Source organism: Balearica regulorum, chromosome 3 (assembly GCF_011004875.1).
Source record: "Balearica regulorum gibbericeps isolate bBalReg1 chromosome 3, bBalReg1.pri, whole genome shotgun sequence".
Taxonomy (NCBI): Eukaryota; Metazoa; Chordata; class Aves; order Gruiformes; family Gruidae; genus Balearica; species Balearica regulorum.
In genome coordinates this window covers 5,159,386-5,183,045 of record NC_046186.1, presented here as the reverse complement: position 1 = coordinate 5,183,045, position 23,660 = coordinate 5,159,386, and the positions used below count along the sequence as shown (strand labels likewise).

Below are 23,660 nucleotides of genomic sequence, written 5' to 3'. Positions count from 1 at the left end.
GTCTTTAAGGTCCTTTCCAACCCTAACCATTCTATGATTCTGTGAAACTTTTTAATAGAAAATAGTGAATTCTGAAATACATGTGAGAACATAAGGAAGGAAAGTGTCGGGGAAAAAAAAAAAAAAAAAAAAAAAAAAGCTAGTTTGCAAGAAAAGGCACCAAAAGTCTGGATTTTTGAATAGGACTGTCAGAAATCTACCTTTGCATGAAATCCTGCAGCGAGCAGCAGAGGGCGCTGAGATAGATTGGTTTATTTTAAACTCTACCCAACAACACGGATTTACTGGGAGGTGGATATAGAGGGGTGTATACTTTATTATAGAGATCCACGCTGGATTTAAAAGGCAGGGCAGGAATGGAAGTCCATTTCTAAAGCAGGATCTTGACTAGGTGAAAAGTTTAAAAAAAAAAAGATAATCCCCCGAATGTGGTATGAAATGAGAGGAGCATAACTTTTTGAATTAAGATCGATTTTTTTTTTTGTTTTCCTGACTTCTCACCAAAGTGGCCATCACGGTGTTGCAGGTCCTCTCCCCCCCCCCAGGGCTATTAACAGACCTCTCATTGAGATGATTTGGATGTTCGACCTCGGGTACACACTGCATTTAAAAGCGGAGGATAAAAGATTTATTCCAATTATAAGATGGAGGTTCAAACACTGAACGGTCTGCTAATAAAAAATCAGTGTAAATAAGACCCTGCAGTTTTATTCTAACGGAGGAAACACTGATATCAGCATCATTTCTAGCAGAGGAAACGTTTGGCTGTTTGTAAACTCCCAGCTATGGGTATAATCGGAGGGGGGGGGGGGCAGCGGGGGGAGGCAGCAGCTTTCGGAAGGGAACCCCCATCAGAGGGCGCCGCTGCCCCGCTCAACGCCGCTCCGCGGGGCCATTGCCCGGCGCTGCTACAGCGGGAACGGCGGGGTGGGCTTCCTCCGGCACGGGCAGGGCTACATGGGAAGGGATCCTTTAATTTTTTTAAGGGGAAAAAAAAAAAAAAAAAGTGTGTACATATATATATATATATGTATATAAAATATTCCTTCGCAAGCGCAGCCGCCAGGCTGAGGCTGCAGTGCCCCTGCCCAGCTCACCGCTGAAAAAACCGGAGCTTTCGTTCGAAGAGGTTGTAAAAGCGTGCCCCAAAACTGCCGAGAAACGGCTGGTTTCCGCCTTTTTTTTTTTTTTTTTAATATCTGAAAGTATAGCTTGTAATGGTCAGTTCTAAGTACGTGTCTCGCATTTTGAGCCCAGGGTTTATTGTACATTTTGGGTATAAAATGGTGCAAGTCTTCCTGTTTAAAATTGCTAAAATTGGACTTCAGGAGGCTGCGGGGATGGAGGGTGCAAAACAAACACCAAAAATGCGAGGAACTTTTGTTCAATTTAATTTTCTAGATGATCACTCGAGACATATTCGTCATGTTTTGCAAAGTGCAAGCGAAATGTAATAACAGTGGGACTTGAAAGTGAGCAGTTACTGTCTATACTATTCTGATAGCAAAGAGCCAGCGGTCATCAAATCTATTTTAGCTTGTCTTTTCTCCACTCCTCTCCCCTCCCCTAACACGTACAACATATTTAATTCGGAGTGCCACGAAATTGTAAAGCATTAGCTGTCAGGAAGCACATTCGCTCTGCCCTGTGCCAGCCTTCCAGGACATGACTCAAAGACTTTTAACAAAAGTGATGGCAAACTGTCCCTTTATGAGCCTGGTATTTTTCTAAGAGGGCCATTCAGATCTATAGGTGCATGAAGGCGTGTGTGGGATGGCTTTTCCACACATCCACATGCAGACAGCGTACACTCTTTTCTCCTTTTTTCAGCATTTTTTTTTTTTTTACACTATCGCTTTGGTTGAAATGGTCTGTCCAAGCCTCTCAAAGATGCGCCCTTTTCTCCTCCTCCTCCTCCTCCTCCTCCTCCTCCTCCTCCTCTGTGCAGTGGTGGCTGTGCTGGGAAAAAAACCCTCATATCTGCTTTAACAACTTCCAGCAAGCCCGTTGTCCAGCTCCTGTTAAAATCTGTGGCTGATATTTGTCTCTTGCCTTTTGAGGGTTGAGTTTTTAGAAGAAGATGTACACTTTGGAAAGGAGAAGGGGGGGGGGGAGGGAGACTGTAGAGGCTGAAGGGAAAAGGGATGAATTTCTACTTTCTGCTTTAATTTGAGGCCAAAGCGAACAAATAAAAAAAAAAAAAAGAAAAGCCCACCCTTCGCACCAGCCAACCAAACACCACCAGAAGTGTCTCCTGATGAAGTTCTCTTCGTTTGTGAGATTATATATATATATATATATATAAAGTGTCTTTACCTGTAGGACCTTTGAAAGTACTAAGGATCCTATGCACTTTCCCATAGGATCCCCTGCAGAATAACAAAGATTTGTAGGAACCTTATAGACAGAGCTTCAAATTTCCAGAGACGGGACCCTGAATTTAGAAGCACCTCCTTTTTCTCTGTCTCTCTGCCTCTGTCTGTCTTTTTTTTCCCTTTTTTCCCTCCCTCCTGGTGCACCAGCCCACTGCAAAGCTCAATTGTTTCCTTTCAAAGGCAGAGATGGGCTCTGCTCGCCTGCAGAATAGGTCGCCTCTTTGCGGTACAACGTGTTAAAAAAAAAAAAAAAAAAAAAAAAAAAAAGACAAGAAAAGAAAAGAAAAAACAAAAAAAAACCCCACAATGGACAATGCGAAGGAAGGTTTGCCTGGGGGAAAAAAAAAAAATAAAGGTTAAAAATGGTCCAACTCCTCCTCTCCTTTTCCAAACCGAGGGCTACACGGGAACGCACAAACCCAACTCTGGTTTTAATCGTTTTCACAAAGTAGCTAATCACTATTCAAATGTGTGCAGAGAAGGGTTTGCTAAATTCTCTGTCTTTTTTTTTTTTTTTTTTTCCCCCCAGATAAAATGTTTCCAAGTTATAAAATATACAGTCCAAGTCTGAAGCGTAAGGCTTGCAAATGGATATCATTGATCTAAATTTACTCCTTTTAGATTTGCTTGAATGTGCTTGATGAGACGCTGGTTTGGTGTTTTACTGCATATGAGAGGATAATTTCTGGACATGTAAATAAAAGCATATTGCATGTGGGCAAAAGCATAATATCTCGTTGTAAATGATGAATCACCTAGCGCAGAGGCAACCTATTCTTTATTTTAATAGAAATAGGATCGAAAAAATATTCATTAATTTCTCCATTCTATCTATGTCTCTATCTGTCTATCCATCCATCCATCCACTAAAACAACAGATATCTGCACTATATAATGCGTATATTTAATCACTGTATATCCACATATATATGTGTAGGTGTATAAATATATACACAAGTATGCATTTATATACACTCCTATATATATTGACCAGGTTTGTATGTATAAATGCATATGTAACATGTAGTATACATGTGCCTACATACGCAAGAATATATATGATTTACATATATAAATGTGTCAAATCATGTATGTCTGTACATGGAAAAAGTTATATGTTCAGAGAGATACGGGTGTATATGTGCATGTATATGTACATCCGTGCATGTGCAACTGCGTATATGTATATATCTTTACACGCCTGCACCTAAGTCTAAGTCTATATATGTGTGTATATGTATATATATAGTCACATATATGTCTCTAGATATATGTAACTATGTAACAGATAATGTTTTTTACTATCCGATTGAGGTAGACTTCTGCAGCCTATTGTTTCAGACAACAGATATAAGTTGCGATGGAAGAGGAACGTCGGATTTGGTGTCTGTCCCCCATTTCCAATTATAGATGGATCATTACAGACAGAGAAGTACTGAGAATCCAGACATCTGCTCTTCACATGAATGCACTCACCTCCTAGAGAACAGCCTGCCATCATGCTCTGGAAACTGGTTGAAAATGTCAAGTATGAAGATATCTATGAGGTGAGTATATAATATGCATATGGGTAAGAGAGTATATGTATATTTAAATATACATCTAGTATATAGATATAGGCATGACTATATAATACATAAATAGCTCTCTATATACACACAGGCAGATATAGAGACGCATACACCAACATACACAAGTATAGAGACGGGAAACCAAGAGTAAATGCTTAAATGCTTATTTATTTGCATATTTGTATTCAGCATGCCAAGTCCTAAACTTTTTTTTTTTTTTTTTTTTTTTCATGGAAAAGCTGTTTGATGCGATTTAAAACATCAAAGAAATGATCCGGGGGTTGGAATGAGGCAACTTAAAGGCAAGAGTTTGATTGTTTAGACCTCGAATTAAATATAATTCGATTAAATATGGACAAATGTCGAGAGAAAAAAAAAAAAAGCTGAAAATAGAAGAGAAACACAATCTGGTATTCAGGGACTGGATACATTTCTTTCTTTTCTTTCTTTTATTTTTATTTTGCAATTCTAAGGTAAGCTCAACCTGAATTCGGAATTTTTTTTTTCCTCCTTTTTCTTGTTTTCACAATCGGATACGTTTTTACGAGGTTTTATACCTAGATATCAATAGATAAGATGTGCGTGTATACATATCCTCGCATTAATTAAGCGGCGCACACATTCTTGCGCGTATGTGAGTCCATCCACCCGAACAGATACATTGCAAGGCAGCTCCGCATAGTCCGCGGACACGAAAAGTTGTGTGCTTTATTCAGACCTCCTCATTATTTTCGAGGTCAAAAAGCAGACCAAGGGGGGGAAAAAAAAAAAAAAAAAAAATCACAGCGTAAACACCGCGAAACCTGTCTTAATTTTGCACGGTTTCCTGACTCGGATCTTTCCCAAACGGGCTCCGTGAATTCATTTCTTGTAAGTTAACCAGCGTGATGGATTTGCTCCGAAAAGGGAAAAGAGATGTGTAAGGAAAGGCGCTCTGCAAAATTATATTTTCATTTTAATTATTTTTATTTTGTACTTTGCGGGAGGTGTTTGCACGGCGATCGCGGCGGGGGGGGGGGGGGGGGGCCGGGAGATTTTTCAGAAGGGCGCAATCCGCCAGCTCCCCGAAAACGGGGGCTGAGCCGTGGGGAGGCGGTAGGGCAGGGGCTGAGTATCGGGCAGGAGTCGGGCAGGGGCTGGGTACCGGCAGGGTTCGGGCACCGGGCAGGGGCTGGGTACCGGCAGGGACCGGGCACCGGGCAGAGTTCGGGCACCGGGCAGGGGCTGGGTACCGGCAGGGGCTGGGTACCGGCAGGGACCGGGCACCGGGCAGGGTTCGGGCACCGGGCAGGGGCTGGGCAGGGGCTGCGCACCGGGCAGGGGCCGGGCGGCCGGGAGCGCATCCCGGGGAAACGCCGTCGGGGCCGCGCCGGTCCCAGCCCCGCCGCGCCGCCCGCAGCCCTCCCCTCCGGGAACGCGTTCGCACTTACAGCGGGGAAACTCCCGAGAAAAGCGGAGCAAGAGGCAGAGGGAGGGCACGGCTCCGGCTTTTCGCGGCCGGAGAAAGGACGGGATGGAGGGAAGCGGGGAGGGTATCCGCCGGCCGCCCTTGAGAAATGTCTCCGCTCCCAAAAGCTGCCGTCAGGCTAATTATCAACTGGCAAACCCCAGCAAACGCCGAATGAGCACAACCCGGCGTTCGTGCGTGTGTGTGTGTGTGCGTGTGTGTGTGTGTGTGTCCCGCCGGCGATCCCCAGCCCGCTGAGCCCTCGCTGCTTTTCCGTCCCCGTCCCCAGGCACAGCCCGGCCATTGTCTCTGCCCGCAGCAGCAGGAGACAAAACATCTCCCCTCCCTGGCCAGTGAGATCGGGGGATGTCGGGGATTTGGTTTTTCCACCCTCCTTTTGAAGGGGGTATTTAAGCCGCTGTGCATTCTACAGACACTCGTGTTTCTAGATTGCCGTGGGAGAGAGGCAGAGTTGGGGGAGCGGTTGCGTGGGATTTGGCTGTGGACAGGGTATACTCTAACTTGGGGGTGCGCTTCAAGTCATTTGTAACCTGTAGTCTTAAAAAAAAAAAAAAAAAAAAAAAAATTGTTGATGTTTTTGAGAGCTGAAGCCCTCTAGATTTATCTTTAAAAAAAAAAAAAAAAAGAGAGAGAGAAAAAAAAGTGTTCCTTGCTTCCCGATTTATATTTAACACCACGATGGTAAGAGCGTCTCAGTCACTTAAACTGAATCTGGTCTTGAAACAAAAGTGTGTGTAAGTGTGTGTGTGTGTGTGTGAGTGTGTGTGTGAGCGGGGGGGCTGCTCTGGGAAGTGTGAGTCTATTTAGGAAGGAACGTAAGTTGAACTTTAACAGAAATGGCAGACAGTCCAGTTGAACGGGTTCCTGCAACATCAAAAAGGTTTTATATCGCCCCTGGCTTTGCCTCAAAACTATAAATTTACTATCCTTTAAAATTCACTGCATACATTTTACATTTGGGTGAAAATCGAGAGATATATGTACATATATTTTTGAGGGGTTTTTCATATCGGGAGGGAGGAACAGAATTCAGAAAAAAAAAAAAAGTGGAGCCCAACTTAACGCAGATTCAAGTATTTATTTAGCTATTGCGAATAAATACGATCTGTAACATGCACCAGAAGGGCTTAATCTTCGCTGTAAATAGACATATATTACAGTGACTGCGCATTTCTTCTTCCATTTCTTTAAATTAAAAAAAAAAAAAATTAGGAAAGACTCTTTTTCCTCATTTTTTTTTTTTTAAAAAAAAAAACAACAGCAAAAACTACAAGAACAAAAGCACCAAAGGCAATCAATTCCTCGTATTAGGAATGTATAATTAACTGTAAAAAAAAAAAAAAAGCAAATATGTTTTTTTCTTCTTCTTCTTCTTCTTCTTCGCCTCTAGCATTGCTTCATCTCACTTCCTTGCTCCAGCTCAGCACTGTCTACTTTCCGCATCTTCCTCCGCTCGACTTAATTGAAGTTATGCCTCTTCCTTGCTAAACTTTTCCCCCCCCCCCTCTCCCTCTCCCCAAACTCTGCCTCTGCCAGCCCCCCTCGTCTGATTACATCTAGTAATTCTCCACTGAATGAACGTCATTTACAATAGTAGGGGAGCTCTCGAGCTGGCTGCCAGCTTCACGCTCCATTTGGTCCTGCATTCTCCCTTTAAAGTAGTCGTGTAATATTAATAGTCATGAATATCAATTATTATGAGGCGGTGTAGAGAAGGAAAGGGAGGAAGGGGTAGCGGAGCAGTCTGAGCCTAGCCTTGGGTTGAAGAGGATTGTATTTGGGAGCTCAAAGGGGGGGGGGGGGGGCAAAGTGAGATAAAAAAAATGGAAAAAAAAAAAAAAACAGAAAGGGAGGGGTAAATCGTATATGTAGATAGAGGTTTCCAGGCTCGGTTTTGGGGGCATTGGTCTTTTTTTTTTTTTTTTTGGTCTTTTTTTTTTTTTTTTGATGGATAGACTTCGAAATATCTCAAGCTGTTCTCCTGTGTCCAACACGTCCCTTTGCAGATCTCCTTGATATTTTTCCCTCCAATTATTAGTATTACCACCATTATTTTATTTTTAGCTATTACAAGACTTTTTTTATTTCCAGATGTTAGTCCACACCTATTCCGCCATGGTGAGTTTGGATCCATGTTGTACTAGAATTGCATGTTCTCTCTCTCTCTCTCGATCTGTTGTCTCTCTCTCTCCCTCTCTCTCTCTTTTTAAACGCCTTTGGCTTGGTAATTTAGCACAATAATTGGAGGAGGCTTGCAGCTGCTTCTCCCTTTTTGCATTGTGTGTTCTCGATTTGAGCTAGGGGAGTTTGGGGGGGAGAGCAGGGGAAAAAAATAAACTTTTTTTCTTTCTTTTTTTTTTTCTTTTTTTTTTTTTTTTACCATGTGTGCCATTGCTTGTGGGGGTTTGAGCTCCACTTTGTGGAATAGATATTTTTTTTTTGTTTGTTTATTTTAGCCTCGCAGCTTCAGCGCGATGGAGTTGGACAAAACTCCTCTCCCACCTTTTCTCTGAAGCCTCCACACACTCCCCCCCCCCCCTCCACCACGTCCCCCACACACCCCAAAGACTTTTCATTACAATTAACCCCCACCCCATTCTCCGGAATATAATATTGGAAAAGGAGACAAAAGACACTGGAAGTTGCTACAGGAAATCATAGCGACTGGATTTGTTCGATACCGATGTTTCATTTTTACTTTATTTGTTTTTTGTTTTTTTTTTTAAAGGGGTGCACTCTCTTTATACAAAGAGCCCCCGTGATTTTGATTTATTTTTTTTTTTCCCCAAAGTCCTTTTTCGAACACTTTCCTACCTCGGAGTCCTCCGAGAAGTGCAACTTTTGGTCTTTTTCCACGTGAAGATGGGTTGGTGATTTTGAGTTTCAGGACTTCAGCAGAGGGAATAAACAGATGTTTGGAAACTTTAGGCAGGACAAGGGGTGGGTTGTTTGGAGACATGGGTTGTTTGGGGTTGTTTTGGGGGGTTTTTTTAATCTTTGGTTTTATTTGGGGGGGGGGGGGGGCTGCAGAAGGGGGGAATCGCATTACTGGACTGAAGTCACAGATCATACACGCATATGGAGCACCAGTCCTACATTTTTAATGATGACATTTAGCATTTCTCCCTCATCACCACCACCCCCCTTCCCCCTTCTTGGTGGTTACTGGGAATAGTCACGATCTGGGTGCGAAATGCTGGAACATTTCTGATCCGCGGCGAGGGAGGGGGGCACCTCTGAACCCTACTTTACAACTGTTCACATTTTTATTTTATTATTTTATTTGGGGTTTGTGTTCCTTTCACTTCATTTTTTTAAAAGGTTCTCTTTTTTGTTGTTTTTATTTCATTCCTCTTGTAGGACCGGCATGATGGAGTGCCCAGCCACAGTTCCAGGCTGTCCCAGCTGGGATCCGTCTCCCAGGGACCCTACTCCAGCGCTCCTCCGCTCTCTCATACCCCATCCTCGGATTTCCAGCCGCCTTATTTCCCACCCCCCTACCAGCCTCTTCCTTACCACCAAAGCCAGGACCCTTACTCCCATGTCAATGACCCCTACTCCCTAAACCCCTTGCATCAACCCCAGCAGCACCCCTGGGGACAGAGGCAGAGGCAAGAGGTGGGATCAGAAACCGGGTCACTGCTGCCACAGCCTCGGGCAGCCCTGCCCCAGCTCTCGGGACTGGACCCCAGGCGGGACTACCACTCAGTAAGGAGGCCAGATGTCCTTCTGCACTCAGCTCACCATGGCCTTGACTCCGGCATGGGGGACAGCCTTTCTCTGCACGGCATCGGACACCCAGGGATGGAGGAGGTCCAGGTAAGGCACCGCGTTTCTTTCTCCTGGGCAATGCAGATGCCTTCCAGGCTGGAGCCTCCATCCCTCGGCTAGAAAGGACCAGTGAGGGTTTTACAGCAGTATTGGTGTGGGTTACCAGCCTTTTTCCGCACTGGGATTATAATTGTGATACTCCCCCTCCCTCGCCTTTTCTTTCTTTCCTTTTTTTTTTTTTTTTTTTTTTAAAGAATTTATTTCATCACTGTCACGCACAGGCTCTGCTTTGTAAACCCTCCCCTACATGGCAAGCCAGCAGAGTGCGAGGGGAAGGGAGACATACTGCTCTAAATATTCCACGTGTTTCAAAAGCTGGCAGAGTTTAAGCCTGGCTTTTCAAATTCCACCTATTTCAGCTTCTCCCCCCCCTCCTCCCCCCGCCCCCCCCCCCCCCCCCAACCAATTTCCTGCAGTTCAGGGATTTTGATGAAACTGTCAAATTACTACATTTTTTCATCCGGGAGAGGGGCAAAATGTAAACAAAACTCGAACCAAAAGCAATAACCGGTGATCAGGAACAAGCCCCCCCTTCTCCCCACCCCCCACCCCCTTTTTTTTTTAAGCTATAGCTGGTAGGGTAACACTGATTTTCAATAGGTTTATTCCCTCTTTTGGCTAACAAAGGAGTTTCACCGGGCTCAAAGCACAGTATTTCCCAGCCTTCTTCCATCCCATGCGAAACTCATCATCATGTGTTATTTCCTAAAAACCAGAAAGGCCCTTAACAGTTTCGGTGCTGGGGTGGTTTGCACCTTGCTGGAGTAGGGCATGGCCAACCGGTGGGGACCCCCGAGCTGGAGGCTGGAACCTCCAGGGGCCAGGTCTTAAAATAGGCTTTACCAGTCGGGATTTGGGGGTTCCCCTCCATTCCTTCCCCCCCTCCCCAAATTTCGAGATCATATATGTCATTTATATATATATATATATTTATATTTGGGATAAATAAAGATATGGACCACTGGATGAGATATGGACTTCAAAGTTACAGAAAGGGGAACAGAAAGGAGAAAAGAGGAAGCTAAGAAGGAGAAAAATAGCCGTGAAAAAGGATCCTGCCGAACATTATAGCGGCAGAGAAGCGGGGGGGGGTGTTGCATGGGCTTGAGGCTTGGCTTAGGGCTTCACGGGAAAATCTCTGAGCTTTGCTGGGGCCAGTTGCTTTAGAAATAGCAAGGGGTTTCTGGCTGGATTCGCTCCTGCCTCCGAGCTGAGTGGCCGTCGGGTCGCTGGTTTCTGCGGGTTTCCAAGCTGGTTTTGAGACCTGGGGGCAGCCCCTGACCCCCACGGGCACGATGTGCAGCTCTCGTCTCGCATTCCTGCCTCAGAGAAACTGGCTTGCAGGTCAAGGCGAGTTTTACCTCTGTGAATGCAGAAAGGGGATGTCTCTCCTTCTTTCTCTCTACAACCGATAGACGTTAAGTACTGTTTGTGCTTTGATATTGACACTTTCCTCAAAGAAAAGCCGGTAATTGTTGTGCTCTTGCGAGAGAGAGAAGAGGGAAGGAAAGGGAAAGAGATAAAAAAGAGAAAGATAAAAGGGAGAAAGAGCGAAAGGAGAAAGAAAAGAAGATGGAGAAAGAAGAGAGGGAAAGGAGGAAAGAAGAAAAGGGAGAGGGAGAGGAAAGAGGAAGAGAGAGAAAGAAAGAGGAGAAAGAAAGAAAGAAGAAAGAAAGAAAGAAAGAAAGAAAGAAAGAAAGAAAGAAAGAAAGAAAGAAAAGAAAAAGAAAGAAAAAGAAAAAAGAAAGACAAGTCCTGCTCAGCTCAAATAAAGGAGTTCTCCCTCCCTTTTCCAATAAAACATCCCTTCTGCGGGCAGGGCACAGCACTCGCGGAAAGTGCCTCCCCCCCCCCGACGGCTCCGAGCGCAGCGCTGCTCCCCGCGGCCACCCGCGACCCGCTCGCCCGGGCGGGCCGGGGCCGGGGCCGGGGCCGGGATAGGGATAGGGATAGGGATAGGGATAGGGATAGGGATAGGGATAGGGATAGGGATAGGGATAGGGATAGGGATGGGCCGGGGCAAACGAGGTTGTGGGCCAGCAGGGCTAGGGTTCTTGTTTTTGGGGTGCTGAGGCGGCGGGAAATGAAACAGGCCCTTTATTTCTAAAAGTTTGGTCTCAGGTTGGAGGAGGAGGGGAAGAGGGAGAGGAGGGTATCCCAAGGAGAAACACGTGAAGGAAGAAGTGTCCAACTGCAAGTTAGCACAGGCAGGAGGGAAAGCAGCCCCGGACTCGCTCCTACCGCTCAGCATTCTCTATTCTTGTCCCCCCCACTAGTGACAGATGAAGTCGGGCAGTTTTCCACCCTGATTTTTAATATGGATTTATTCTAGAGTCAAGGAATCCGTTCTAGCTACAGGGATTCCTATTTAGGCTGCACGTACTTATTACCTAGAAACACTAGAGAAAATTTCCAGGAAGGGTTTCAAATAGGTTTTGGGGTGGGGTTTTTTCTTCTTTTTTTTAGTAGTCCAAAAAGTTGAACCGATATCTAGGTATATAGTTGGATAAAGATGCGTCTCTCTGCTTTAGCTTATGCATGTCTGATCAAATACGTGCCATGAGAATGGGTTGGGCTGACAAGGGAGAATGAGACAGAGAAAGAGAGTGCGTGACAGAAAGAAACAGTGCTTATTTTATAGACACCAAATCCAGGCCATGTGTGAGCCATTGTCCGGGGATAGAATTAAGTGATTGTAACACGAGAGCGCTCTGTTATTGTAAACAGGACGTTTTGTATTGCTATTGCTGCCCCTTTCGAGAGGAATTTTCAATCATCTGCGATTTACAGCCCTCAGACAGGGAACGGAGAACCTAAGACCTACTTAGTGAAAACAAATTTGCATCATCTAATAGGGACTGTGAAAAACACCATTGCAAACCCAGGGTTTGTTGGTTGGTTTTGGTTTTTTTTTTTTTTCCTCCCCACCGGCTAGGCAAGAGTAGAGTTTTACATGTCAAAGATAGGATAAAGAAAATATACAGGGGAGAATCCAGATTCTTTAAAGTAAAACATAAAGATCAAACTTCAGGGCTTTTTTTCTTATCCATAGCTGTTGAATAAGGTGTGTGTGTATATAGATATATGTATGTATGTATGGCATACAGGAAGCTCCGTGCTATCAGATTATTGGAGGAGGGGAGGGAGGGGAATCTTCCTCTCTAGATTTTCTAAGTATATTTGGAAACTCATCACCTTTCCCCTCCCTGCACAAACCCCTTCACTCCTCCTCCTCACTCACACGGCCGTCCCCGCTCCTATGTGCTAGCTTAGAGACACGGAAAGTTAAGTTGCACCAAAACACCCAAGTCTCTTATAAAGTAACCCCTGGTATCACTTTTAACTAAAGAAGTCTAGTAATTAAAAGTCTGAGTTGTTTTTCCACGTTTCCGCATGCAGTCCTAATTAAATCTTTACGATCCTCTCTGTGACTATTAACTGCCAGCATGCTGAGCGAATATCCTGTACAAAAACCCAGCAGGAGGGCGTAATTAGATAGAAAATCAGACAGGAGTCTTCTCATTAACTACAACAACTAACCCACGTTGCTGATGGAACGAGCGGAGCGCACGCACACACATAAAGCGTGTGCACGACCAGAGACTCCAGAGATAAGGTGAGATAAGGAGGGAAAATGAAAAAGGAAGGGAAAGATGGCGTTTCATCTTCACCTCCAACTCCGTGCCATGGAGGTGCACCGCCGTGCACTCCAGCAGGCTGCGGGATTTGCTCATCAGCCCTCTTCGGGAGCTGCTCAGGGAGAGGAGGGAAGACTTTGTAATTTTATTTTGTGCCCTTTAGGTATGTAGCCTATTGATTACGGGAGAGAGACACACAGCCATGCCCAAACACACAACGGAAGGAACCACTCGGGGTGTGTGCGCTCGTTTGAGTGTGGATTCGTGGAAAATGAAAGGAAAGATCTCACAGAAAATATTGTTCCGTCATCTTTTGGGGAGATGTAATTTTCTCCTAAATCATATTCCATCTTGAATGTTTGCCGAGCGGAGAGAGAGATGGAGATAAGGGCTGGATCCGGATAAGCTCAGCCTCTCGGGGTAGCAAAGATAAAGTTAAAATAATAGGGAAGAAAATCATTGCTTTGCTGTAAAGATGTTTTCTTTATCAGGGGAAAAAACCGTGACGACTCCCCAAATATGCAATAACCCGGAAAACCCCAAACTCTAAATAATAAGAAGAAAAATAAAATACTAAACCCAAGAAACCCACAGGTCCTCCCTTTCTCTGAAACCCAGAATTTACCCCCAAACTGAACCTGTCCTAATTCTGCAATAAATTGTTCTTATGACACCTCTTCTCTTTGGGAGATGATTTTGCTGTGCCGACCGCAAATTCAGCGGTAATTTTTGTTTGTTTGGGTTTTGTTTTGTTGGGGGTTTTTTGTTGGTTTTTTGTGGGGTTGTTTTTTTTTTTTTATATCCCACTTTCGTGCTGAGAAATGAAACCCAACATTTGCTCCGTCCTCTGTGCCCGTCTTTGTTCTTTCCCCTGCTAAAGGAGTTAATGCCATAATAACAGGTGTGCTCCTAAGCGGGCTGGAAAGAAAGAAAAGAAAGGAGAGAAAAAGAAAAAAAAAAAAAAAAAAGCTTTGAAAAGGAGATCGGAGACTTTCTCTAGGCAATCAATTTAATAGTTCATACTTTTGATAATGTATATTCCTGCTCCCCCCCACCCCCTCCAGCCCGGTCCCCCACTAATTCAGGACCTGGAAGCCACCTCGGGAGCTGTAAATCTTTCTGGTTGTACCCTATACGATGTGGGCGTCGCGCTGCACTCCGAATTGTTCAGGCTTTAATTAAAAGTCCATAATGTAAACTATTATATATAAAAAGTAAATGGCCCTTGAATTATTAAGATGTAGCAGGGTTAAACAAACAAACAAAAAAAAAAAAAAAAAGGGGGGGGGGGAGGAGGAAAGGGGAGGGAGAATTTAAGTTGTCCTTAATCGTGTTCATTTATGTCATGCAATAGATCTTGCAGATGTTGCCAAATTGCCAGATTTTCAAAGGAAGAAATATAAAGCTTTATCGAATGCGAAAAAGTCTATGTGATATCTATGGTTTATAAGATAACAAAACCAGTATTGCAGCCCATATGTTTCACACACACACCCCCCTTTTTTTTTTTTTTTTTTTTTATTAGAAGACTATATAATTTGTAAGAATTTCATTTCCTTGTCGATTTGGGGGAATAATAATAACAATAATAAGAGTAAAAAAAATAAATCCCTCCTCCCCTAGTGAATTAATATAAATGGAAATAACAGAAACTCCAGTTTGGAATGACATGATTTATGTACGCGATTCTTTAATATCCAGTCAATTTGAATAGTGATGTTTTTATATCCACAGTCAGTTGAAGATGCCAATAACAGCGGTATGAACTTATTGGACCAGTCTGTCATTAAAAAAGGTATGGATTATTCCAACAAGCTAGACAAACTTTTACTGTGTAGCAATATCTTCCTGATATATTTTTACTTTGGGGCAATTAATTTATCCGGGAAGCAGGGATACGCGGCAGCAAGATGAATAGTTGATCGGATTGGCAGATAGAGTGAAGGGAAAAGGGAAGATATGTGAAAGTCAGAGTTGATATCCCCCCCTCCCCCGTCCTTCAAAGGGTTTAATTACACAAACGCTCTCAAATGGAGCACCCCATGCTCAAATGCAGCTTCCACGGCTCCCACCCTCCTCCCCCCCCAAGTCCTCGAAGGGGACCCCTTGGCTTTTAATGGGGGAAGGGGGTTGATTCCCCTTGGGGCTTAACTGTATTTCCCAGGCGAATCAAACGTGAAGGGGAGAGAAACAAATGCCTATGGAAAGGCAGCCCCGACCTCCTTCCCCTCTTCCTCCAAGGATCCCCCCTTCCCCATGCCCATTTTTAAAATCTTTCTACATATGCGCACATGATTTAGTGTAACTGCAGCATCACCCCATACTGTTAAAGGGAATGTGATATTAACAAATGTTTGCAGTCTCTTGTACAGCTGTAAGCAAAATAATTAACTAATTAAACTAATTAAATGTAATTACAATAACTCATTTTGGGCGTATTGCAGCTGCTTAATTTTTTTACATTTCTCTGACAGTCCCTCGAAGATGCTTGGCGATTAGTGTTGTGTTATGCTGATAGACATTAAACAGATCACACGCTGCAAATGTAGGGAAAGCTATCTTTAATTATCTAAGGAGTTTCTATTTCTAGATTCAATTTTAAGTACCAGAGATGAGGTTTAGAAATGCTGTCCCTTATGCTTACTATCAACAGCACTTATCTCCAGGACCTTATTATTTGTCAAATGCGCACAAATGCTTTAATAGAGATGATCTCCTAGAACGTAAAGCAAAATAACAGGGAGGGTGTTTGTTTAAAATGTGTTCAAGGCAGCATGAGGTCCTTCCGTGTATTTATTTTTAATTTAAATCCTCATGTACAGGCTATCTCTCACACGCACACAAGATCAAGTTCTGGTTATTTGAGGGAGGAGGACAGAGGAAAACTTGAAGACCATTTGGCAGCATCATTTATGACCACCGGTTGAAAAGTGAAAGGTGTTTTTTGAGAAACAGAAAATTAGTTACCTTAAGGAGAAGAAAAAAAAAAAAAAAAAAAGACAAAAAAGTTGTTTCTCCTGTTTAGTTAATTTTGAATGTTTAATAGGTTTTGTGCTCAGGGTCTGTAACCTGATGGCCTCTGGTTGTATTTTTCTCTTTTCTTTTTTTTTTTTCCTCACTCTCCTCCCCCTTCCTCCCCTCCCCACCCCCGCTTGACACCTCATACACGATGTTTTCTCTTGGGTGTATTTGATTAATTGGTCCTTGATTTGTGGTCGAGAGATTTCTTTCTAACGTTGTTCCGTGCTCGCATTTTCCTTTTGCAATCTGTTTTTTTGTTGTGGTTGTTTGTTCAGTTTTGTTTTGGGGTATTTTGTTGGGTTTTCTTTCTTTCTTTTTTTTTTTTTTTTTTTTTTTTGGTTTTTCCAGAAGACTTTCTGTTGCTCACCCAGCCCCAAATACATTTTTTACCCCCTCTCTCTCCCTCCGCCTATGCCTCTCCCTCCTGTAGAGATTTCACGTGCATGCTGAGTGGTACAGTTAGATAGCGAGGAGCACTAAAACCTTAATAATTATATTTATTAGGTATAGATTTAGGTGCGCTTATTGTATATGGGCATTGCAACGGCCCCAGGTCGAGCAGCTGCCGCATGAAGAGACACAGTCTGGCAGAGGTGGGATTACATGTGCCTATTTATTTGCAGCCATCAGCAGAGATACTCTGAGTCTATCCACCATGACCGGGATACATATCCACTTTGGAAATTAGGTTACTAAAAAAGATCCTGAGATTCAGTCTGCAGCTGTTTTAAAGTCACTGTGAGAGTATTTTCTTCCTTAGAAGCAATGCTGAGCTCTAAGAAACTTTCCTGGCGTAAAGGAATATTGTCAGCTCGGTTGCTTGTTGCACAGGGAGTTTCCTGGGTGCGGAGGAAGAGAAATGGGTAATAAATAGGAGGTCACGTTTGTGGCAGGCAATATTTAATCAGGACGAGAGAAGGAGCAACGCAGGGAGGGTTCAGCATCAATTTCGCTTTGTTCCCTGCAGTTTGTAGCTGTGGGGACGTACTTTGAAGTAAGAATAAGTTGTTTAAACTCTGTAAGGCGTTATTGCAGGCGGATGGCGTAGATGGGCAGACAGATAGGTTGACTGATTTTTTTTGTGCGGTGGAGCACTCCCCATGATACATGTTTGCTAGACGAGGGTTAGAGGGGATCTATTTCGCCAAAACTTAGTTTAGCCGCCTAAAACCCTTTAATTCCAATGTAGTGGGAAAAGCACGAGGTGGACTTGACGTCTAAACTTCATTATATCATCCAGGCTGTAAGTGTCTGCTTCTTTATGGTCTCTGAGGCCTGCAGAGGGAATTAATCTATCTATGCAAAAGCTTTGCCAAAAATATTAAGGAAATTATATAGGGATTCATCCACGGCTATCGATTTATCTCGCGTATCGATCCCGCACAATAGATTACATAGACACAGGCTCTTGTTATGTTTGCTATCTGAGCTTACTTGACATTTCTGAAGTAATTTAGTTAAGAGGAAATGAGTTGTTCCCAGTAGAGAGAGCAAACGAGTGGAGTGAAGGTAGCCAGCGTGATAAATGGCTCTTTCATTTGGAGATCTCCAGAGCTCGTTTAAGGCTAATTTTCTGTATTAGCCCCCTTTGAGCTATTAATGCAATAGGCAGGGACCGTGGCCCCTCGTCTCTTAGCTGCCCCATTAGAGCGAGCATTAAGCTACCAAGCCTGAACTCTACCGTGGTGGTGGCGGTGAAATAATGAAAGGTGCTTTTTAAACTCTCCTAATCTAAAGTGGCAGAGGGTGGTTAATACGATTTGAAGGGGGCTGGTCAATGACCAATCAATAAACTAATAATGAGAAGGATGCGGTACATTAACAGTCTAAAAATCCAACGAGACATTAAAAAATCATCGTTAACTCCTAGTGCCATTAAGATTTGGGTGCTGGAAGTGGGAGGGAGGGAGCCAGATAAATCATCGAGATGATAATAATCACCGAGAGCATTAATACCAGATTTAACTCGGCTTTAAAAGCTTTACTGGCTCCACGTTTTGAGGCCTTTCCCTCGGTTTCGGCTGAAATGAAGGGAAGGTTTTCCGTGTGTCAGGAATAAAAAAGATCAGGTCCCCTTGTCAACTGCTCATCTGAAATTTGCTTGGCACCCTCTGTGGCGAAAGAAGTTGTCGTCTTGCAAAATCCTGTGTGGCCCGAGTCCCAAGTTAATTTTTTGTGACTCTGGGGCACGGTCAGTGACCTTAAAATTATTCTGATGTATTTATTTACTTTCAGCTGTTTCTGACGACCGTCTGCACACTCCCACCTGATTTAACACGAAAGGCCGTTTTAACCCTAACACCTTAATTCATTGCCTCCTCGCGAACACCCCGATTGTTCATATTATTTGAAAGAAACGCATGAAAGGAGGTGTCTTAACATCTTTTTTAACTCGTAAGATTCCTCCCTACCCCTTCTTGAAGTATCCGGATCAATGATTAACCGCGAACCACTCTGGCCTCAGTTTCTCAGGTGATAGACCCGGGAATCGGAGATGTTGCTTCGTTGCCACTCGGTTGCTTTTCCCTGGATTACCCGTTGAACCTTACGATCCCCTTTAATTGAACGCAAACCAATTTCGAGGGAATACATTTCACTTTGAAATTTAGTTCCGGCAAAGGGACAAGAGATGGAGGGGAGGGAGGGAGGGAGGAAGAGGAGGAGACGAGAGGGATAGGAGGGATGGGGACATGAACACACACTGTATTTGTTGGTTATAATTAAAATAAGAATCAGATCTTTTAGTGGCAAGGGGTAAGACGCTGTCCCCGGGCTTTCTAGGGTTGCCTACTAAGTCAGACTAAATCACTAGTAACAACGAAGTCCGGGTGTTATAACGGACAAAGAACTTTTTACTCATGCCAGGCCCAGCAGGCAGATAAAAAGATTTGAAGGTAGTTTGATAGCTGATGAGCAATAAGCTTGTCCAATAACGTTTGTTAGTAAGAAAGAAAATAAATATTTCTTCTGATGGTTTGATTGACTATCATATTATTCATCAGGGTTATCACAACGATATCCGTAGCTTAGAGCCTCATTATTCAGCTATTTTCAGGACATAATTCTATTTATTTATTTATTTATTTATTTATTTATTTATTTATTTATTTATTTATTTATTGTGTCGCTCAAATGCCCTTTTCTTTCCATTTTCTCTTGTCCGTATGCGTTGGTGTGCCTTTTCACGCGTTTGTGGAGAGCAACCCAACAGAGAACCTCCACCACCACGGGAGGGGGTGAAGAAAAAAAAGAAAAAAAAAAAAAAAGAAAAGAAAACCAACCTAAGACTTAATGTATGCACAGAAAATTGTAAACATGTAAAGAACTGAAAGCTTCACGCTGAGTTTCGCCATGCTCCATTTCCCCACCATTTCCTGCTGTCGTTTTAAAGCGATCTCACTCATCTAGAGATCCCGTTTGCAGGAACAGTGTGCTTATAATTACTAACAAATCAAGCGGCTACTGTTGCTCTCCCGGTTTATTGATAAGCTGAAGAGAAATGGAAGGGGGAGAAATGACAAAGAGGTTGGAAGTAACCACAGGGAGAGAAAGAAAAAGATAGAAAAGGAGAAAGAAGTAGAGGGGAAAAAAAAAAGAGAGGGAATGGAGATAGGGAGAGAGAAATAAAGAAAAGAGAGAAGGCAGAGATTTTGGAAGGGGAAATTATGTATTTGTGAGTGCTCACATACACACAGCAAATAGAGTTTGGGAACGAAAAAAAAAAAAATCGAATAGTTTCTGCTGGAGGTAACAAGAACTAAATGGGATAAAGTTAAAGCAGAAGTGGTGGGGACGCTGCATATATCTGTGTGCGTTGTTCTGTACTATTTCAGCAGTTATGGCAACCCCGAACCAACTGGGAAAGTTGACATCGACTAAAAATATACTCTGCATTACAGTTTATTTACATACATGCAGGGATTTGACACATGCAGTTGCACACACGGAGGTGTATATCTCTTCTTTCACTGAAACCTCCACGTTATATTATCTCTGGTAATGCCTGGGCTATATCTGAAAAGCTATAGCCATGATAAACATATAGATATGATATAGATAGAGATAATTCATTCCATGGCAAACACTTTTTTTGAGGCAGCATTAGGTAATTTACAGAAGATATAGAGTCTAGATAGAATACATCTCTCTGAAGCTATGAAATCGCAATAGATATGCTTACACCGCCTGGTAAGCTTCTAAAATGGGTTTAGAGTTATTAGACTCCAAGTGATGGGGATGTTCCTGTGGTCCTTTTCGGGGAGGCAGTGGTAGGAACAAAAGCTGAGGAGCTCTCAGCACGGCTGGGAAGGGAGCCAGCCTGCTTCCCAAAAGCAATTTGCAAGGTAAAAAGTAGTGAGCACGTGAAAAATCCATATTTCAAAGGTTAACTAATGTAATGAGTGCTCCGAAAGGCCAAAGCGAGTGGGGTGAGGTATATTTAAGCATTGCACGGGTCCCTCTCTCTTTAGTGAGTTTGGACTAAGATCAGATGTTCGTGGAATTGCTGCCTCTTGTTTAATTTCTCAGTTCACTGGACAGTGACCTGATAAACTGGGCACTAAATATAGCCACTGTAAAGGTGTACTCGAACCACTGAGCCCATGTGTTTGTCTGAAGAAAAAAAAATGCCAGTCATGAAAAATCTGTCTGGTGGCACTGCTTTAATCTAGCTTTTTTTAATTATTTTTTTAAACTTTTTTTTTTCTTGATGCTTCATCGGAATGACGTTGCAGAACATCGTGCATAAAATAAGTGATGTATCTATGTATAATAGGGGGAAGAATTTTTTTTTTTTTTCTTATCTGCCAGTACTAGCTCTGATACCCCAAACGAGTCCTTTCCTATAGAATCAATGGCAAAAAAATTTCCTGTTAATAGCAAGGAAAGCAGGAGCGGGCCTCTAACTCTTTTATAACTGTTTCTGTGCCGTTCCCAAACTATTTGAAACCGCCTTTATGAGCTGCATAAAGTGCCTAACTAAAAATAATAGAGAAATAGGAATCCATTTCACTTTCCGATTCCCTGAAGTAAAGCCACTCAAAATAATTTGTTTATACTGGAGACTATATACAAGGCATACGAAGCAATATGTATATCTAAAAGCGACATGCCTTTTGGTTTTTAGCTGTTATAGAGCTTTTATTGTGGGGGTCTGGTCTGGCAGTAGGAAATGATCTGTAATAAAAACAGTGAAACACGGTTGTGTCTATTCCATACACTGAGGTTATAAAATTGGCAATTGCCCAGTAGTTAGCACTTGGTAATATATTAGGATACCCGATCTTATTGTTTAGCAGCTACAGACGACTTAAATATCCCCTCAACCCTAATGGTTTGATTCTCCAGATATGTTGCAAATAAACAGGGTTTTTATGACTTAACTGACATGTATTATAAGTACCTAAATAGCTGGCATATGTGCATAATAGAACCCTATTATTTGCCGAATTGGTTTTTGCAATTGATTGAGTGGAAATGGGAGCCTGTGAAGTAGTATCTGCTCCACGAGGGTGTGTAATCAATTAGTCTTCTCCTCTGAAACATGCCCGCTGGACTGGCAGGACTCTACCACCAGCATCCCCCCCCCCCCCCCAATTTCGGAGTGTATTTTCTATAAGGAAACGCGTTTTGCCGCGATTCCGAGAGGAAGCAGCAGTAGCAGCTGTCAGCTCTTATTAACTCCTGCATAAAACATACCTTAAGTATGGTTTGTTATCAATTACTTGCAGAAATGAAACAACTGGGGAAATGCAGCGAGGCTCCCTATAAATTAAAGCGATTGGTTGATTGATTAGAGCACCTGCTGTAAATCAGAACAGTTACACACAATTATGAGGGAGCTATTTAAGTTCATTTGTGAACAAAATTCATGTCAGGGGGGAATTGCTCTCAGTTTTACTTTAGCCAATTGGTGGTGGTTGTTGTTGATCTGAGTCTGGTTGCTATTAGAGGAATTTGTTTGTTATAATCCCCTTAGTTGCTCTCAAAATAACCTCACTAGTTTCTCAGAGAGAAGAAATATTTCGTTTTATCGAGGACAGAATAACATGTTTTTATTTTGTTTAGGTTTGCTTGGTTGTTTTGTTTTTATTTCCCCTCTCTTCCCCCCCCCCCCCCCCCCCCCCCCCCCCATCTTCCTTTAAATATTACAGTAACTAGATCAGCTTTATTTAGGGGCGAGAGAGTTCCCACTACTTCACGGACAGCACAATATGATCAAAGCGGCAAACATCATGGTTAGACCAGATTTTTTTTCTTCTTTTTTTTCTGATGTTCATTTTTCTGAAGGAAAAGACTCATTTTATTTCATAAACCAGACTTAATAAAAACACAAAGCAATAACAGAGCTGTCTTCTGGTTGCTGTATCCTCCAGCCTTGATACTTATTTAAGACAGCAACTCCCTTCATCTAGTGAATTTATTCCTGGCTCAGCTTAGCAGTAATGGAAACATTAGCAAAAAAAAGTAAAATTTCCTTTTTTTTCCCTCCAGAAAGGCGCTGTCCGTTGTACAAAAGGCATCGGGGGGCTCTGGGTGAGACACAGGCTCAAACCCGAAAGTTGCCAGGTGCTTGCCAATACGTATTTTATTTCCCAATGATCAAACCCTGCATAGAGGCTGTACTGCACCACCCGTCTCTCCATCCATCATTCATGGAGCAGTTTCCTAGAGGTTGGGGGAGCAGCACCCTTTAGGTTGCTGGAGGTAGCCAAAGATTCAAAATTCCCTTTCATTTTGCTGTTCTGTGCATGTCAGAGAGACTGTGGTTATCCTGTACTCCTTCACGGCGTGATGGTTTCTCTCTCCCTTCTTCCCCTTTTCTTTCTCCAGTTCCGGTTCCTCCAAAATCTGTTACTTCTTTGATGATGAATAAAGATGGCTTCCTGGGTGGAATTTCAGTCAATACCGGAGAGGTGTTTTGCTCTGTACCTGGCCGCTTGTCTTTGCTTAGTTCAACTTCAAAGTATAAAGTAACTGTGGGAGAAGTTCAAAGACGCCTCTCTCCTCCAGAGTGTCTGAATGCATCCCTCCTAGGAGGAGTACTTAGAAGGTAAGAGGCTGGGGCAAGCGCATGAACACGCCCATGTGGGGGCATCCATGCATGCACCAGAAATATTTGGTCAACGGTAAACATGATCGCAAATATTCATTGATCTTAGTGTCATACCATGTGTGCGCAACGTTCAGGGTAAGGTGAAAATAGGCTGTATTCAGATATTGAGATGAATGTGTGCAGGCTAGAGAAAGATTCGGCCTCGTGCAGTTTCTATCAAAGAATCCCAAAATGAAGGAACTGAGAGAAGAAGTTTTTTCACTCTTGTACATGCGCACGCTTTGTATCTTTTCTCATCCTCCTCCTCACATTTCTTAGCACACGGACGAAATAAAATGCCGTGATGAGCATGTGGCAGTTAGATGTTGCAGGATGAACCTGATGTATTTCAGGACCTGATGTATTTCCAGGGATTTGCTAGAGAAGTTCGTGAGGTTCCTTGATAAGGCAATTAACACGGTGCCACAAAGGACATTATTGAAATTGGTGGGGGATTAATAGGTAACTTATAAGGCAGGTAAGTGCCCGACTAAAGAAAAGCCATCAACAGGTAGCTTTGAAAGCCAAAAACTTAGTGCTTGGTGTAGAGAAGGTTGCTAGAGGAATTACTCACAGTTGGTCTTGAGGCTTTTGCTGTTTAACATTTGTGCAAATCACCCACCAAAGTCCTGGTAGATTTTGCTGGAGACCTCCAAATAGTTG

The 23,660-nt window shown here is 43.0% G+C and overlaps 1 protein-coding gene across 2 annotated transcripts in view; it reads left to right on the top strand.

Moving 5' to 3' along the window:
* Window positions 1–3,841: 3,841 nt before the first annotated feature.
* TFAP2B (transcription factor AP-2 beta) overlaps window positions 3,842–23,660 on the top strand; it is a 28,650-nt gene continuing 8,831 nt past the window's right edge. The window contains exons 1-5 of one of the 2 annotated variants that reach the window (XM_075750424.1): window positions 3,842–3,922; window positions 7,506–7,532; window positions 8,775–9,233; window positions 14,618–14,678; window positions 22,736–22,955. In XM_075750424.1, the coding sequence (XP_075606539.1) occupies window positions 3,842–3,922; window positions 7,506–7,532; window positions 8,775–9,233; window positions 14,618–14,678; window positions 22,736–22,955 (848 nt within the window). Of the gene's footprint in view, window positions 3,923–7,155; window positions 7,533–8,774; window positions 9,234–14,617; window positions 14,679–22,735; window positions 22,956–23,660 lie in introns of those variants that run through there. The other variant, XM_075750423.1, reaches the window with a different exon arrangement.